Source organism: Nothobranchius furzeri, chromosome 7, assembly GCF_043380555.1.
Source record: "Nothobranchius furzeri strain GRZ-AD chromosome 7, NfurGRZ-RIMD1, whole genome shotgun sequence".
Lineage (NCBI taxonomy): Eukaryota > Metazoa > Chordata > Actinopteri > Cyprinodontiformes > Nothobranchiidae > Nothobranchius > Nothobranchius furzeri.
This window is the reverse complement of record NC_091747.1, coordinates 27,454,086-27,471,521: the sequence shown is the minus strand read 5'-3', so window position 1 is coordinate 27,471,521 and position 17,436 is coordinate 27,454,086. Positions and strand designations below refer to the sequence as shown.

The 17,436-nt window shown below is 43.3% G+C and overlaps 1 protein-coding gene across 3 annotated transcripts in view; it reads left to right on the top strand.

The window, feature by feature from the left end:
- The window catches only part of ttn.1 (titin, tandem duplicate 1), a 191,048-nt gene that overhangs the window by 141,798 nt on the left and 31,814 nt on the right, over positions 1 to 17,436 (top strand). For all 3 annotated transcript variants that reach the window (XM_070552981.1, XM_070552980.1, XM_070552979.1), the window contains one exon: positions 100 to 17,379. In XM_070552981.1, coding sequence (XP_070409082.1) covers positions 100 to 17,379 — 17,280 coding nt within the window. The remainder of the gene's footprint in view (positions 1 to 99; positions 17,380 to 17,436) is intronic.

The window sequence follows — 17,436 nt, the reverse complement described above, 5'->3', positions numbered from 1 at the left end:
ATCAAAACCCTTTTTTTTACTTTAATTAAGTTATTGCTTGTTTTTCATAATTCAACTTTTAGTTTAAAATGTGTTAACCATTTATTTTATTTTTGTTAGATGTGCCAGGGCCTCCGGTCAATCCAAGAATTACAGACACTACAAAGACCACTGCTACTCTGAACTGGGGAAAACCTCTGGATAATGGTGGACTTGAAGTCACTGGATATGTGATTGAGCACAAGAAGGAAGGAACGGAAGAGTGGATTAAGGACACCCCTTCATCTCCACTGAGGATCACAGAATTTGTTGTTCCTGGCCTGGAAACTGGTGCAAAGTACCACTTTAGAATTAGTGCTGTAAATGCCAAGGGGCCGGGGAAACCTGCTGAAACTCAGGAATTGGTTGAAGTAGTGGAATGTGCCACTGAACCTGACTTGGAATTGGATGTTGAGTTGAGAAGAACCCTTGTTGTCCGAGCTGGTTGTTCTATCCGTCTCTTTGTGCCAATCAAAGGCCGTCCTTCTCCCAAAGTCGGTTGGACCAAAGAGGGTTGCCTCGTTTCCCGTGCGGTAATTGACAACACTGAATCATTCACAATGTTACTTATTACTGAAAGCTCAAGGATTGATGCTGGCAAATATGAACTTGTCCTTGAAAACTCAGCTGGAAAGAAGTGTGCAGATATTCATGTAAGAGTTTTGGATTCACCTGGACCTCCTCTTAACCTAAAACCAATCACGATTGACAAAGAAAGCATTACACTTCAATGGGATATTCCTCTAATTGATGGGGGAGCCAAGATCACAAACTACATTATTGAGAAGAGGGAATCAACACGTAAGGCTTTTGCTACTGTGATTACAAAGTGCCCCAACACTTCGGTAAGAATTGGCGAGCTGGGTGAAGGTTGTGAGTACTACTTCAGAGTGTCTGCTGAGAATGAGTATGGCATAGGGGAAGCAGTTGAAACTGCTGATCCAATTCGTGCATCCCAAGCCCCAACTCCTCCAGAGGGCATTATTCCAATTGATATCACAAAGAATTCTGTAAGCCTTATTTGGACCAAACCCAAACATGATGGTGGAAGCAGAATTACAGGGTATGTTTTGGAAGCCAAGAAGAAAGGAACTGATCAATGGGCCCATGTTACAACAGTCAAGGCAATGGAATTCACAGTAAAAAATCTCAATGAGAATGAGGAGTATGTTTTCCATGTCATGGCTGTCAACCAGTCTGGCAGAAGTCATCCACGTGAGAGCAAACCTATTGTTGTCAAAGATTCTACATTTCTCCCCGAGTTTGACCTACGTGGTGTTTGCCAGAAAACTGTTATTGCCAAAGCAGGAGATAACATCAAGGTTGAAATTCCAGTTATGGGACGTCCCAGACCAACAGTCTCTTGGCAGAAGGATGGAGCACCCCTGAAACTCACACAAAGAACCAATGTAGAACTGAGTCCTGCCACAACCATTATTACTATCAATGAATGTAATAGAACTGATAGTGGTGTTTACAGCATGACAGCAAAGAACATTGTTGGATCTGTCACAGACAACATAACTGTCAAAGTACATGATATACCCGGGGCACCTAAAGGACCAGTTAAGATTGTTGAAATATCTCGGACCTATTGCATCTTTTCTTGGGAAACTCCAGAAAACGATGGGGGTGTTCCAATAAACAACTATGCAGTTGAGATTAGAGATACAACGTCCCAAACATGGACTGAGTTGTCTTCCTCAGTGATACGTACAATTTTCAAAGCTACACGGTTGACTACTGGGTCAGAGTACCAATTCAGAATTAAAGCTAAAAACAGATATGGCGTTGGACCTCCAATCACTTCAGAGGCAGTAGTTGCTGCCTATCCATTCAAAGTACCTGGGCCACCTGGTACTCCTAGTGTGGCTGCCTTCACAAAAGATTCGATTACCATTGGGTGGAATGAGCCAGTATCTGATGGTGGAAATGAAGTAATTGGTTATCATGTTGAGAGGAAGGAAAGAAGTAGTATTGTATGGCATAGAATTAGTAAGGGACTTGTGAAAGGAAATACCTTTAAGTCCACTGGACTTGAAGATGGTGTTGCTTATGAGTTCCGTGTCATGGCAGAAAACATGGCTGGAATTGGTAAGCCCAGCAAAGCCTCAGAACCAATACTGGCCTTGGACCCTGTTGATCCACCTGGTCATCCCGTACCAATTGTTGTTAATAAGAATGCCATTACTATTCAGTGGACAAAGCCTGAGTATGACGGTGGCTTTAAGATTACTGGCTATACAGTGGAAAAGAGAGAATTGCCTGCTGGTCGCTGGACCAGAGCTAATTTTACCAACATCATAGAAACCGTATTTACTATCAGTGGACTAACACAGGACAACTCCTACGAGTTTCGTGTTACTGCCAGAAACTCTGCAGGTGCGGTGAGCACGCCATCTGAGCCCTCTGATCCAATTACCTGCAAAGATGACATTATTGAACCGCGCATTATGGTTGACGCCATATTTAGGGATATAGTCCTACTGAAGGCAGGGGAGTCCTTCAAGCTTGAGGCAGATATTGCTGGACAGCCAATCCCTTCCATGGTTTGGACAAAGGATGGGAAAGAGGTTGAAAACACAATGAAGCTTGAGGTCAGATTCACTGAGCTGACAACTACTCTGACCAACAAGGAATCTATCAGAACAGATGGTGGTAAATTTGTTCTGACTGCTACTAATGTTGGTGGATTTGCAAAGCACGTCTTTAATGTCAAAGTGCTTGACAGACCTGGACGACCAGTTGGACCTCTAAAGGTTTCTGATATAACTTCTGACAACTGTGTACTTACTTGGACTCCACCAGCCGATGATGGTGGTGCCAAGATTGAAGGATATGTGATTGAAAAACGTGAATCAAGTAGATTGGTGTGGACAAATGTAGTTTCAGGCTTGCAAGTTACGCAACACAAAGTTACCAAACTTCTCAAAGGAAATGAATACATCTTCAGAGTAATGGCTGTGAACAAATATGGGCTTGGTGATTCTCTCGAATCAGAACCCACTGTTGTAGACAACCCGTATGTGATTCCAGATCCTCCAGAAAACCCAGAGGTGACAGCTATTTCGAAAGATTCAATGGTTGTCATGTGGCAAGCACCCAAGTATGACGGTGGAACTCCCATCATCAACTACGTTATTGAAAGAAAAGACAAAAGTGCCCTCCGCTGGATAAAATGTAACATAAGAAAAGTGAAAGATCTACAGTTCAAGGCAACAGGCCTTGTTCCTGGACATGAATATGAATTTAGAATTTCTGCTGAGAATGCTGCTGGAGTGAGTGTACCAAGTGTTCCCACTCTCTTTTACAAGGCCACAGATGCACTGTACAAGCCTGGGGCTCCATGCAACCCAAGGGTCATAGACACAACCAGGTCCTCCATTACTGTTGCTTGGAACAAACCAGTATATAATGGTGGCTCTGAAATCAAGGGGTACATTGTTGAGACGTGCATTCCACAGGAAAAAGAGGAAGAGGAGGAATGGATCATTGTTACACCCAAGGACGGTCTTCTTGCAACCTCATTTACTATCATTAATTTAAAAGAAAATCAAGATTATAAGATTAACATATCTGCCTTGAACAGTGAAGGAATTGGAGAGCCAGCACCTGTACCTGGAAACCCTAAGGCAGAGGACAGACTCCTCCCGCCTGAGATTGACTTGGATGCTGAGCTCCGCAAAGTGGTTAGTCTTAGAGCTTGTTGCTCTCTTAGGTTGTTTGTGCCCATTAGAGGACGACCAGCTCCTCAGATTAAATGGACTAAAGGTGACGGGGAGCCTATTGAGAGAGCAACCATTGACAGCACAACATCATACACATCACTTGTAATTGAAAATGTCAACAGATTTGACAGTGGAAAATATACTCTTACTGTTGAAAACAGCTCTGGCTTCAAAACTGTTACAGTTCAAGTTAAAGTTCTTGATACACCAAGTGCTCCACAAAATCTAAAAATTACTTTAGTCACAAATAAAGCTGTAACTCTCACATGGGATCCACCAGTAAATGATGGAGGTGTAAAAGTCAAGAACTATATAGTTGAAAAACGTGAGTCAACAAGGAAAGCTTATGCCACAGTTAATGCTAACTGCCATAGCACCACTTTCACTGTTGACCACCTCCTAGAGGGATGCAACTATTACTTTAGAGTTTTGGCTGAAAATGAATATGGCATTGGCTTACCCATTGAGACTGTTGAAGCAGTTAAAGTGTCTGAGAAACCACAACCACCTGGCAAGATCATTCTAAAGGACGTCACTAAAAACAGCGTAACTCTCTCCTGGGAGAAGCCAGAGCATGATGGTGGCAGCAGAGTTGGCTGTTATGTTGTTGAGATTCAACCTAAGGGTGTTGATAAGTGGACCCAGGCTCTGATTGCAAAGAACACAGAAGCCACCATCAGTGGACTAAATGTAGGAGAAGAGTATATGTTCCGTGTAGCAGCAAGAAATGAGAAAGGAACAAGTGACCCTCGTCAAATAGGTGTGCCTGTCATAGTAAAGGATCTTGTAATTGCACCAGTTGCTAAAATGTTGTTCAGCACATTCAGTGTGTTGGCAGGAGAAGATTTGACAGTGGAAGTTCCATTTTTAGCCCGTCCTAAAGCAGCTGCCACCTGGGTAAAAGACGGTCAGCCTCTGAAGAGAACTACCAGAGTCAACTTTGATTCAACAGAGACAATGTTGAACCTCAACATTAAAGAGGCAACCAAAGATGATGTTGGGCAATATCTTGTCATTCTTGGCAATACAGCAGGAGAAACAACAGTAAATATTAGTATTGTTGTTTTAGATAAACCTGGCCAGCCCAGAGGTCCTGTCAAAGTAGAAGAGGTGATTTCTAATAGTGTAATAGTCTCCTGGAATCCACCAGAGTATAATGGTGGTTGCACAATCAAGAACTACATTGTGGAAAAAAGAGACACATCCACAACGAATTGGATGGTTGTGTCTCCCAACCTAGCAAGGACCAAAATTAAGGCAGGCAGGTTGAAGACTGGCTCTGAATATCAGTTTAGGATTACAGCTGAAAATAGATATGGAAAAGGTCCATTTCTTCTCTCAGAGTGTATTGTTGCGCAATACCCATACAAGCTCCCAGGACCACCAGGAACACCGTATGTTGCAGTCTGCACTAGGGACAGCATGGTTTTAGCCTGGAATGAGCCAGTTAATGATGGTGGAAGTTCAATATTGGGCTACCATCTCGAACGCAAAGAGAGAAACAGCATCTTATGGGTCAAACTAAACAAGTCAATCATTACTGATCAAACCTTCAAAACCACAGGTCTGGAACCAGGAATGGAGTATGAATTCAGAGTTTATGCAGAAAACATCGTTGGAATTGGAAAAGTGAGCAAAGTATCTGAGGGGCAAATTGCAAGAGACCCTTGCGATCCTCCTGGCACTCCAGAGGCAACAAAAATAACTAAAGACTCCATGACCATTGTTTGGACCAAGCCCGAGTATGATGGTGGCGCAAAGGTTACAGGCTACGTTGTGGAAAAGAAGGAACTTCCAGAGGGTCGTTGGATGAAATCCAATTTCACTAATGTCATTGAAACAGAATATGTTGCAACTGGACTTGTGCAGGATAATCAGTATGAGTTTCGTGTTATTGCCAGAAATGCTGCTGGTGTTTTCAGTCTCCCCTCATACAGCACTGGTCCAATAACTGCCAGAGATGAAATTGAACCACCACGCATCAGCATTGATCCAGAGTACACAAAGACTGTTGTAGTTAATGCTGGAGATTGTTTCAAAATCGATGCAGATGTTCATGGTAAGCCATTGCCCTCTATCCATTGGATGAAGGGGGAGCAGGAACTGGGAAGCACTATTCACAGGGAAATTAAGAACACATCCAACAAAGCCTTTATATCTGTGAAAGAAGCCAAACTGTCAGATGGCGGTGAATACATTCTTGTGTTAAAAAATCCAGGAGGAGAGAAGGCTGTTCATATCACTGTGGTTGTCTTAGATAAACCTGGGGAACCACTAGGCCCACTTGTTGTAACAGGGATAGCCAAAGATTGCTGCTGCCTTGCATGGAAACCTCCATGCCAAGATGGTGGCAGTAAAATCTCTCATTACATTGTTCAGAGAAGAGAAACAAGCAGACTTGTCTGGACTGTCATTGACTCCAAAGTAGAGAATATTTGTCTAAAAGTTACTAAGCTCCTGGAAGGAGATGAGTATATCTTTAGAGTTTATGCCGTCAATCAGTTTGGAGTGGGTGCACCACTTGAATCTGCTCCTGTTTTGATCAAAGATCCATATGTCCAACCAGGGTCACCCAAGAACTTAGAAGTTTCTGATGTCAAAAAAGATTCAATGGTGCTCAGCTGGGAAGCACCTTCTGAAGATGGTGGCAGTCTCATAACTGGATACATAATTGAAAAACATGACAAAGAGGGAGTAAGATGGATAAGATGCAACAGGCAAACAGTCACTCATTTGACATTCAAAGTTACTGGACTCCTAGAAAGTCACATTTATGAGTTCAGGGTTGCAGCTGAGAATGCTGTGGGTGTTGGTGAACCAAGTACACCAAGTGTATTCTACAAAGCTATTGATCCTGTCTTCCAACCTGGCCCTCCACGCAATCCAAGAGTCACAGACACATCTAAATCATCAGTATTCCTCTCATGGGGAAAACCAACAAAGGATGGAGGCTCTGAGATTCAGGGATATATTGTGGAGTGCTGCACTTCCACAGAGCCAGGAGTACAAGCTGAAGCTGTGGATGCGCCTGCTGAGGAATGGAAAATGTGCACACCTCCAACTGGTGTAAAGACAACCAAGTTTGAAGCTGGAAATCTGAAGGAACATCAGGCATACAAGTTTAGAGTATGTGCTATCAACAAGGTGGGAGTTGGTGAGCATGCTGATGTTTCTGGAGCAGTTGTGGTGGAGGACAGGAAGGAAGAGCCAGATCTTGACATTGACCCAGAACTTCGAAATATTGTGACCATTAAAGCTGGTGCCTCCCTTAGACTATTTATTCCCATTAAAGGAAGACCAACTCCTGCTATCAAGTGGAACAAAGATGAAGCTGCTCTTAAGGAGACTGCTCAGGTTGAGATAACCAGCAGTTATACATCTCTTGTTATTGATAAAATGAGCAGAAACGACAGTGGAAAATACACAGTTACTGCAGAGAACTCAAGTGGAACCAAATCTGCTCTTGTTGTTGTTCGTGTACTTGATACACCTAGTACACCTGTCAATCTTAAGGTGAAAGAAATTACAAATCAGTCAGTAACACTGGAATGGGAGCCGCCTCTGTTAGATGGTGGTTCCAAGATCAAGAACTACATTGTTGAAAAAAGGGAAAGTACACGTAAAACATATGCTGCTGTTGTAACAAATTGTCATGATCTTTCATTTACGATTGAATCACTTCAGGAAGGTTGTAGTTATTACTTCAGAGTCCTAGCTGAGAATGCTTATGGTGTTGGTCTGCCTGCTGTAACAGTGGACCCACTTAAGGTGTCAGAGGTGCCCCAGTCCCCCCAAAATTTGATTGTTACAGATCAGACCAAAACAAGCATTTCTCTGGCATGGGAAAGACCAGAATATGATGGTGGTAGCAGAGTCATGCAGTATCTGCTTGAAGTGCAGTTGAAAGGCCAAGAGAAATGGTCTGGTGTAAACACATTTAAGACCATGGAGACTACAGTAACCAATCTGAACCCAGGACAGGAATATCTGTTCAGAGTTACAGCTATCAATGATAAAGGAAAGAGTGACCCCAAAGTTCTTTCTGGTCCAGTTATGACTAAGGACTTGGTATTTGAGCCAGATATTCGTCCAGCATTCAGCAGTTACAGTGTCCATGTGGGCAAAGACATGAGCATTGACATTCCCATTTTCGGACGCCCTAAACCAACAATAGCATGGACTAAAAATGGAGCACCCTTGAAGTTCACCACTAGAGTCAATATTCACAACACAACAACACACACAATACTAAGCATTAAGGAGGCAGCTGTTGACGATGGTGGTATGTATAGTATAAATGCCACAAACTCCGTTGGAAAGAAGGAATCAACAATTGAAATCATTGTACTTGACAAACCAGGCCCTCCATCTGGTCCTGTTAGATTTGATGAAATAACAACACAGAGTGTCACTATTTCATGGGACCCCCCAAAACACACTGGTGGGTGCCCAATTTCTAACTATATTATTCAAAAGAGAGATGCAACCTCAACAACATGGGAAAATGTGAGCAGCAACTGTGCAAGGACAACGATCAAAGTTATTAGACTGAAGACTGGAGCTGAATACCAGTTTAGGATCATTGCCCAGAACTACTATGGAAAGAGTCAAGGCCTGGATTCATCAACTGTAACTGCTCAATATCCCTATAGGGAGCCAGGACCACCAGGCACTCCCTTCATCTCTTCTCTCTCCAGGGACCACCAAATTATTGAGTGGCATGAGCCTATCACAGATGGAGGAAGTCCTGTTCTTGGCTACCATCTTGAAAGGAAAGAAAGAAACAGTATTCTTTGGGTCAAGATCAACAAGACACTTATTCATGGAACAAGTTTCAAGAGTTACCCATTGGAGGAAGGCATTGAGTATGAATATAGAGTTTATGCTGAAAATATTGTCGGCATTGGCAGAGGCAGCAAGGTTTCAGAAGGTTGTGTTGCACGAGATCCATGTGATCCACCTGGCACTCCAGAAGCCATCCACGTGACAAAAGATAGCATTGTTATTCAGTGGACTAAACCTGAATATGATGGGGGCAGCAACATCACTGGCTATATTATAGAAAAGCGTGATCTGCCAGAAGGCAGGTGGGGAAGGGCAAATTTCACCAATGTGATTGAAACCCAGTTTACTGTTACTGGACTGACTGAAAATGCACAGTACGACTTTAGAGTCTTGGCTAAAAATGCTGTTGGCACAGTCAGCAAGCCATCATTCAACAGTGGACCTATCATTGCAAGTGACAAAGTGGAGGCACCCAGATTCTCCATTGACCCTGCATTTACTAAGACTATTATACTCCGTGCTGGAGATGCATTTAAATTAGATGCAGATGTCCATGGCAAACCACTTCCTTCAATACAGTGGTTCAAGGATGAAAAACCAATTGAGAATACACTAAGACTAGAGATCAGAAACACAGAGAATCATGCAATGATTGTCATTAAGGACTCTGTTAGAATTGATGGTGGAACTTACATTCTCCTTCTGACAAATGAGGCTGGTAGTGAAACCGTTCCATTCAATGTTGTGGTCTTGGATAGACCTAGCCCATGTGAAGGACCCCTACTTATCACAGGAGTGGCTGAAGACAAATGCACACTGTCTTGGCGTGAACCACTACATGATGGAGGCAGTCCTATTGCACATTATATCATTGAAAGAAGAGAGACCAGTCGTCTAGCATGGACTGTTATTTCCAGCAGCAGTACCACTACATGGTACAAAGTAACCAAATTAATGGAGGGCAATGAGTATATGTTCCGAGTGATGGCAGTTAACAGTAATGGGATCAGTGATCCATTAGAATCTGCTGCTGTGATTATGAGGAATCCATGTGTTCCTCCTGGTTCACCTCACATTGAAGATGTATCCAACGTTGCCCATGATGGCATGACTATCACTTGGTCTGCCCCTGAGACTGACGGTGGCAGCAAGATCACTAACTACATAGTTGAAAAGAAGGACAGAGCTGGAATCAAATGGACAAGATGCAATAGACAAAAAGTCACTGACTTATCATACAGAGTAGTAGGCCTCACCACTGACCATGAGTATGAGTTCAGAGTAACAGCTGAGAACATAGTTGGAGTAGGAGAGCCAAGTCTTCCCACTTCATATTACAAGGCCTGCGATCCCAAATACAAACCAGGTGCCCCAGCATATGTGAATGTCATTGACTCCACAAAAACCTCTATTACAGTATCATGGGGTAAACCTTTGTCTGATGGGGGTAGCGCAATACAAGGATATATTGTTGAAATGTGTAAGGCTGAAGAAGAGGAATGGACCATGGTTACTCCCCCTACTGGCCTGCGTGTCAACAAATATGAAATTCCCAAACTTGCAGAGGGCCAGGAATACAAAGTACAAGTGTGTGCTTTGAACAAAATTGGAGTTGGAGAGCCAGCAGTTCTATCTGGAACAGCTAAGCCAGAGGAAAGAATAGATCCACCACATATCCATCTTGACTCAGAGCTGAGAAAAGGTATTACAGTGAAAGCTGGTGCATCTGTAAAAATGTATATTCCTTTTAAGGGCAGGCCGATGCCTGAGATTAAATGGACAAAGGATGAAGGAAATCTTTCTGAAAAGGCTGTGGTGGAGAAAGCAATGAATTTCACACAGCTGTCTATTGACTCATGTGACAGAAGTGACTCCGGGAAATACTCCCTGAATCTGACTAATAGCAGTGGCTCTGTGTCAGAGTTTGTTTCAGTGAAAGTTCTTGACACACCAGGGCCACCACAGAGCCTTGTGGTCAAGAATATCAACAGGAACTCTGCCACTCTTGAATGGAGTGCCCCACTAATTGATGGAGGTTCAAAAATCAAGAACTATGTCATTGATAAGCGTGAATCAACCAGGAAAGCATATGCAAATGTGTCCACCAAATGTTCCAAGACTGCATTCAAAGTTGAAAATCTGATTGAAGGAGCAATGTACTACTTCAGAGTCATGGCTGAGAATGAATATGGAATTGGCCAAGCTGTAGAAACAAAAACAGCGTCCAAAGCATCCGAGGTACCACTGCCTGTTGGAAAGGTTTTTCTCACTGATGTCACCAAGTCCAGTGCCTCACTGTCCTGGGAGAAACCTGAGCATGATGGGGGCAGCAGGATTGGTGGATATCTGATTGAGATGCAACCAAAGGGCACAGATAAATGGGGTGTTGCCACAAACACAAAAACATGTGAGGGAACTGTCACTGGTCTTACAGCAGGAACAGAATACCTGTTTCGAATTATTGCTTACAACGAGAAGGGAAAGAGTGAGCCAAAGGCACTTGCTGCACCTGTGATTGCTAGTGACATGACCTTGGAGCCAAGCATAAGGACGCAATTTAACACTTACAGTGTGTTAGCTGGAAAAGACCTTAAGCTGGAATTCCTTGTTTTTGGAAGACCCAAACCCAAAGTTTCCTGGATTAGGGATGGTCAGGCTTTGAAAGTTACATCCAGAGTTAATGTTTTCAACACTCCATCAACAACTGGTATTCAAATTACAGAGGCCTGCAAAGATGACTTTGGAAAATACTCTATTACAGCAACCAACACTGTTAGTTCTATTACTGAGGATGTGACAGTTATTATTCTTGACAAGCCTGGTTCACCAAAAGGTCCAGTTAAAGTTGTTGAAGTGAGCAACACCTTTGTCCATCTCTCCTGGGAGCCCCCAGAATACACTGGTGGATGTCAAGTAAAGAACTACATAGTGGAAAAGAGAGATACCACAACCACAACATGGCAGCCAGTTGTTACACAACTGGCTAGAACAGCTTTCAAAATAACAAAGCTTAAGACTGGCGCAGAATACCAGTTCAGAATCATAGCTGAAAACAGGTATGGAAAGAGTGTGCCCCTTGATTCCAAGGCCATCTTGGTACAATATCCATACAAACCACCTGGGCCTCCAGGAACACCATATGTAAAATCAGCAACAAAGGACATGATGATCATTGAATGGAATGAGCCAGTCAATGATGGTGGAAGTGCAATCACTGGTTACCACCTGGAGAGTAAAGAGAGAAGCAGCATCCTCTGGAACAAACTGAACAAGACCCTGATTACAGATACTCAGTTTAAGATTTGCAATCTTGAGGAGGGTGTTGGTTATGAATTCAGAGTTTATGCAGAAAATATTGTAGGAATTGGACGATGCAGTAAAGTATCTGAGTCCTTTGTTGCTCGTGATCCTTGTGATCCCCCTGGGGCTCCGGAAGCTGTATCTATTTCAAAGAATCAAATAAAGATTCAGTGGACCAAGCCTCAGTATGATGGTGGCAGTAAAGTTAATGGATATATTGTAGAAAGAAAGGATCTCGCCTCCCCTGATCGGCGCTGGGTAAGAGCAAACTTTACCAACATAATTGAGACATATTACACAGTTACTGGTCTGACAGAGAATGAGCAGTATGAATTCAGAGTTACTGCTAGAAATGTGGCCGGAGTTTTCAGCGAGCCATCTGAGAGCTCTGGAGTGGTTACAGCCACTGATGAAATTGAAGCACCGAGAGCCTCGATGGATCCAAAATACAAGGATCTTATTGTTGTCAATGCTGGAGAGAGTTTGACCTTTGACGCAGATGTTTATGGAAAACCTATTCCTGATGTTGTCTGGCTTAAAGAGGGCAAGGAACTGGAGAAAGCTTTGCGCATTGAAGTAAAATCTACACAGAAACGTGCTGCTATGACCATTAAGGATGTTACCAAACTTGATGGTGGCCACTATGACCTTGTTTTGAAAAATCTTGGTGGGACAAAAACCTTTCCCATCACTGTTAAAGTCCTTGATAAACCAGGTCCACCAAACGGACCTTTTAAGGTGACTGGAGTCATGGCTGACAGATGTGTTCTTGCCTGGACCGAGCCATCCCTAGATGGTGGAGCTAATATCACTCACTATATTTTGGAGAAGCGAGAGACTAGTAGGTTGTCCTGGACAGTAGCTGCGCCGAATGTCCAGGGTCTGTACCACAAAGTAACAAACTTGCTTACAGGAAATGAATACATTTTCAGAGTGAGGGCGGTCAACAAATACGGTGCTGGTGATTATCTCGAGAGTGAACCTATCGTTGCACGCAATCCTTACAAGCCACCTAGTGCTCCAGGAACTCCAGATGCAAGTCATATTACAAAAGATTCTATGGTTCTGTCATGGACAGCTCCAGAACACACAGGTGGAGCTGATATTCAAGGTTACCACCTTGAAAAGCGTGACAAAGATGGTATAAGGTGGACGAAATGCAACAGAGAAAAGCTGACTGCGACTAACTTCAAGGTCACAGGTCTAATAACAGATCACTTCTATGAGTTCCGTGTTACTGCTGAAAATGAGGCTGGAATGGGAGACCTGAGTGAACTATCACTTTTCTACAGAGCATGTGATTCAACGAAAACCCCTGGACCCCCTCACCATCCTAAGGTGACAGACTACACAAAGTCGTCTGTGGCTCTGTCCTGGGGAAAACCCATTGTCGATGGTGGAGCCTACATCAAGGGCTACATTGTTGAAATGAGGGAATATACACCAGTCCCGGAGTTAAAAGAGGAAATGGAAGTAGCACCTGCAGCAGAAGCAGCTGCTGAAAAAGAATGGAACATGTGTACTCCTCCTACTGGTATTCAAGCCACTAAACTTATCATTAAAGATCTAAAAGAGGGTGGAGAGTACCAGTTCCGTGTCTGTGCTATCAACTCAGAGGGAGTTGGAGAGGCTGCTAATGTCCCTGGCACAGTAGTTACTTCTGACAGAGCAGAGGCACCAGAGATGGAGCTGGACGCTGACCTCAGAAAAGTTGTATCTGTTCGTGCTGGTGGAACTCTGCGTTTGTTTGTCACAATTAGAGGAAGACCTGAACCTTCTGTGAAATGGGAGAAGGTTGATGGTGCTCTCACAGAACGTGCTGCAGTTGACACTACTAGTTCATACACCATGCTCGTCATCGACAATGTTAACCGTTTTGACAGTGGAAAATACCAATTAACACTTCAGAACAGCAGTGGTACAAAATCTGTAGTTATTTCAGTAAGAATTTTGGACACACCAAGTGCACCACAAAACTTTACAGTGAAGGAACTCAAGAAGGATTCGATAACTCTTGCTTGGGATACTCCAGTTAATGATGGTGGGGTAAAAATCACTAATTACATAGTAGAAAAGAGAGAGTCTGTCAGAAAGGCTTACACTACTGTCACTAGCAACTGTACAGCCAACTCACTCAAAATTGAAGAGCTACCTGAGGGTGGAATTTTCTTTTTCAGAGTTTCTGCTGTCAATGCATATGGCCAGGGACAGTTGGCTGAAACCAAAGAAATCAAAGTGGCTGAGGTACCTCTTCCACCAAACAAAGTAACTGTTGTGGATGTGACAAAGACAAGCGTGTCACTGTCCTGGGAGAAGCCTACTCATGATGGTGGAAGCAAAGTGATGTGCTACAATGTAGAATTCAAGCCTAAGAGTGGTGACAAATGGGGCACAGCATGCACAGTGAAAGTGCCAGAAGCAACTGTTCCTAATCTGACTCCTAACGAAGCATATTTATTCAGAGTTGTTGCAATCAATGAGAAGGGAAAGAGTGAGCCAAAGGATCTTGGGCTGCCTGTTGTTGCTAAAGATGTTGAAATAGAACCATCAGTAAGTTTACTGTTTAACACATATAGTGTGAAGGCCAAGGATGACCTCACTATTGAAATTCCTGTAAGAGGTAGGCCAAAGCCTGTTGTATCCTGGAAGAAGGATGGCCTTCCTTTGAAACAAACAACATCAGTGACTATTATAAATACTGCTATCTCATCCAAAATTATTATTAAAGAAGCTAATAGGGAACATGTTGGCAAGTATGAAATCACTTTGGCCAACACAGCAGGAACGGTAACAACTGAAGTCGGAGTTGTTGTCCTGGACAAACCTGGTCCACCAAAAGGAATTAAAGTGGATGCTGTGACCTCAGACAGCATTACACTGTCCTGGTCCCAACCTGAATTTGATGGTGGATGCTCCATCAGTAATTATGTTATAGAGAAGAGAGACACAAATACACAGGAGTGGCAGATGGTAGCAAGTAATGTCCCTAGAACATCTTTCAAAGCTGGTCGCCTGACACATGGTTCAGAGTACCAGTTCCGTATTTATGCAGTAAACCGTTATGGAAAGAGCACTTCCCTTGATTCACCTGGAATTACGGCACAGTATAACATCAAACAACCCGGACCTCCATCTACACCGATCATTAAACTGGCCACCAAATCATACATGTTGGTGACTTGGAATGAGCCAGTCAGTGATGGCGGTAGTCCAGTTTTGGGCTATCATTTGGAGTGGAAGGAGCGCTCTAGCATTCTTTGGACAAAGATGAACAGAGGGATGATTAAAGATACAGAATACAAAGTCACTGGTGTTGAAGCTGGAATGCTGTATGAATACCGCATCTATGCAGAAAACCTTGCTGGTATTGGTAAATGCAGCAAGGCCTGTGAACCCGTTGCAGCCAGAGATCCGTGTGATCCTCCAGGAACACCTGTGGTCACTGCTGTTACAAGAACATCTGTTTCCTTATCTTGGGATAAACCTGCATATGATGGTGGAGCCAAGATTTCTGGCTACACCATTGAATGCAAAGACCTTCCAGAAGGACGATGGACAAGATGTAACTTCACCAATGTGCCTGAGACCTTCTATGATGTGACAGGCCTTACAGAAAACAGTCAGTATGATTTCCGTGTCATTGCAAAGAATGCAGCAGGACAGTTCAGTATACCGTCAGACAACACAGGCCCTATCACTGTGAAAGACGATGTGGATCCTCCACGTGTCATGATGGATGTCAAATTTAGAGAGACTGTTTTTGTTAAAGCTGGAGAAACTATAAAAATTTATGCAGACTTAGCAGGACGTCCTGCTCCTGTCATCTGCTGGACCAAGGATGGCAAAGATATTGAGCTGAGAGCCAGAATCCAGATTGTTTCAACCGATACAAGCACTAGTGTCATTATAAAAGACTGCATTAGAAGAGATTCTGGACAGTATGTCCTAACTCTGCAGAACATTGCTGGAACCGTAGCCATGCCAATAAACTGTGTGGTTCTTGATAGACCAGGACCTTCAGCTGGCCCGCTTCAAGTTACAGGTCTCACAGCTGAAGAATGCACCCTGTCGTGGGGTCCTCCTCAGGAAATCGGTGGAGCTAATATTACCCATTATATTGTTGAGAAGCGTGAGACCAGTCGTTTGGCATGGACATTAGTTAAAGGAGATGTCACAAAAACCGACTTCAAAGTCACAGGTCTGCTCAAGGGCAATGAATATATATTCAGGGTTCTGGCCGTCAACAAGTATGGACATGGTGAAGTCCTGGAAAGTGACACCATAAAAGTTACTGATCCATACATACAACCAACGGCTCCAGCTGGTGTGGATGTGACTTTTATTACTGGAGATTCAATGACCCTCACCTGGTGTAAGCCAGCAAATGATGGAGGCAGTCCCATAATTGGATATGTGATTGAACGTCGTGAAAAGACAGGTATGCGCTGGGTGAGAGTGAACAGAGATTTAGTTGTTGATTGTAACACTGTAGTGACAAAACTTCGCAAGGGGTATGAGTATGACTTCAGAGTCTTTGCTGAAAATGCAGTTGGCTTAAGTCCTCCCAGTGAACCATCTGCAACATTCAGAGCACTAGATCCTCGTGTTGTTCCTTCTCGCCCAACCAAACCGAAGGTTGTAAATTCCACAAATGAAAGTGTGTCTATTGTATGGAAACCACCTACAGTTGATGGTGGTGCACCCATTTTAGGCTATTGTGTGGAATACAGGGAATTCATCCCTAAGCCAGAACCAGAAGTTGAAGAAGAGGAATATGAGGAGGAAGAGGAACCAGAGTCACCTGAAGAACTTGCAAGATGGATTGAGGCCATATCGCTTACAAAGAGCTTGGAATTCACAATCACTGGACTCAAAGCAAATGCAGAATATGAATTCTGTGTTAAGGCAGTAAACAAAGTTGGAAGCAGTATACGCAGTCCACATTCAGATCCAGCTGCAGCAAAGGACAGAAGTGCAGAGCCATCATTTGATGCAGACATTGAGATTCGTAAGCTTCTCATTGTAAAACATGGCACATCCTTTACACTTAAAGTGCCATTCAAAGGAAAACCTGTGCCAATTGCTGAATGGACTAAGGAGGGTGTTGATCTAAGAGTAAGAGGAACCATTGAGTCAGGAGATTCAAGCACTTCACTAACTATTGAGAACTCCTCCAGAAATGACTCTGGAGAGTACTTTGTCACGATTGAATCACCTTTAGGAAAAGCAACAATGCTCATGGTGGTGAAAGTGCTAGATACTCCAGGACCTCCAGTCAATGTTAAAGTTTCATCTGTAACCAAAGATTCTGCAACTCTTACATGGGAGGTTCCAGAGAACGATGGTGGTGATGCCGTAAAAGCCTATCATGTTGAAAAACGTGAGGCAAGTAAGAAGGCCTGGATATCTGTGACCAGCAATTGTCATGCACTGACTTACAAGGTGGAAGACTTGCAGGAGGGAGCAGTCTATTATTTCAGAGTAATTGCAGAAAATGAGCATGGAGTCGGTGTCCCTCAGGAGGCAAAGGCTGGAACAAAAATTACAGGTATATAAAAATCTATGTAAATCTGATTTTAAACATGCCTTGTTTCATAAAAGTAAT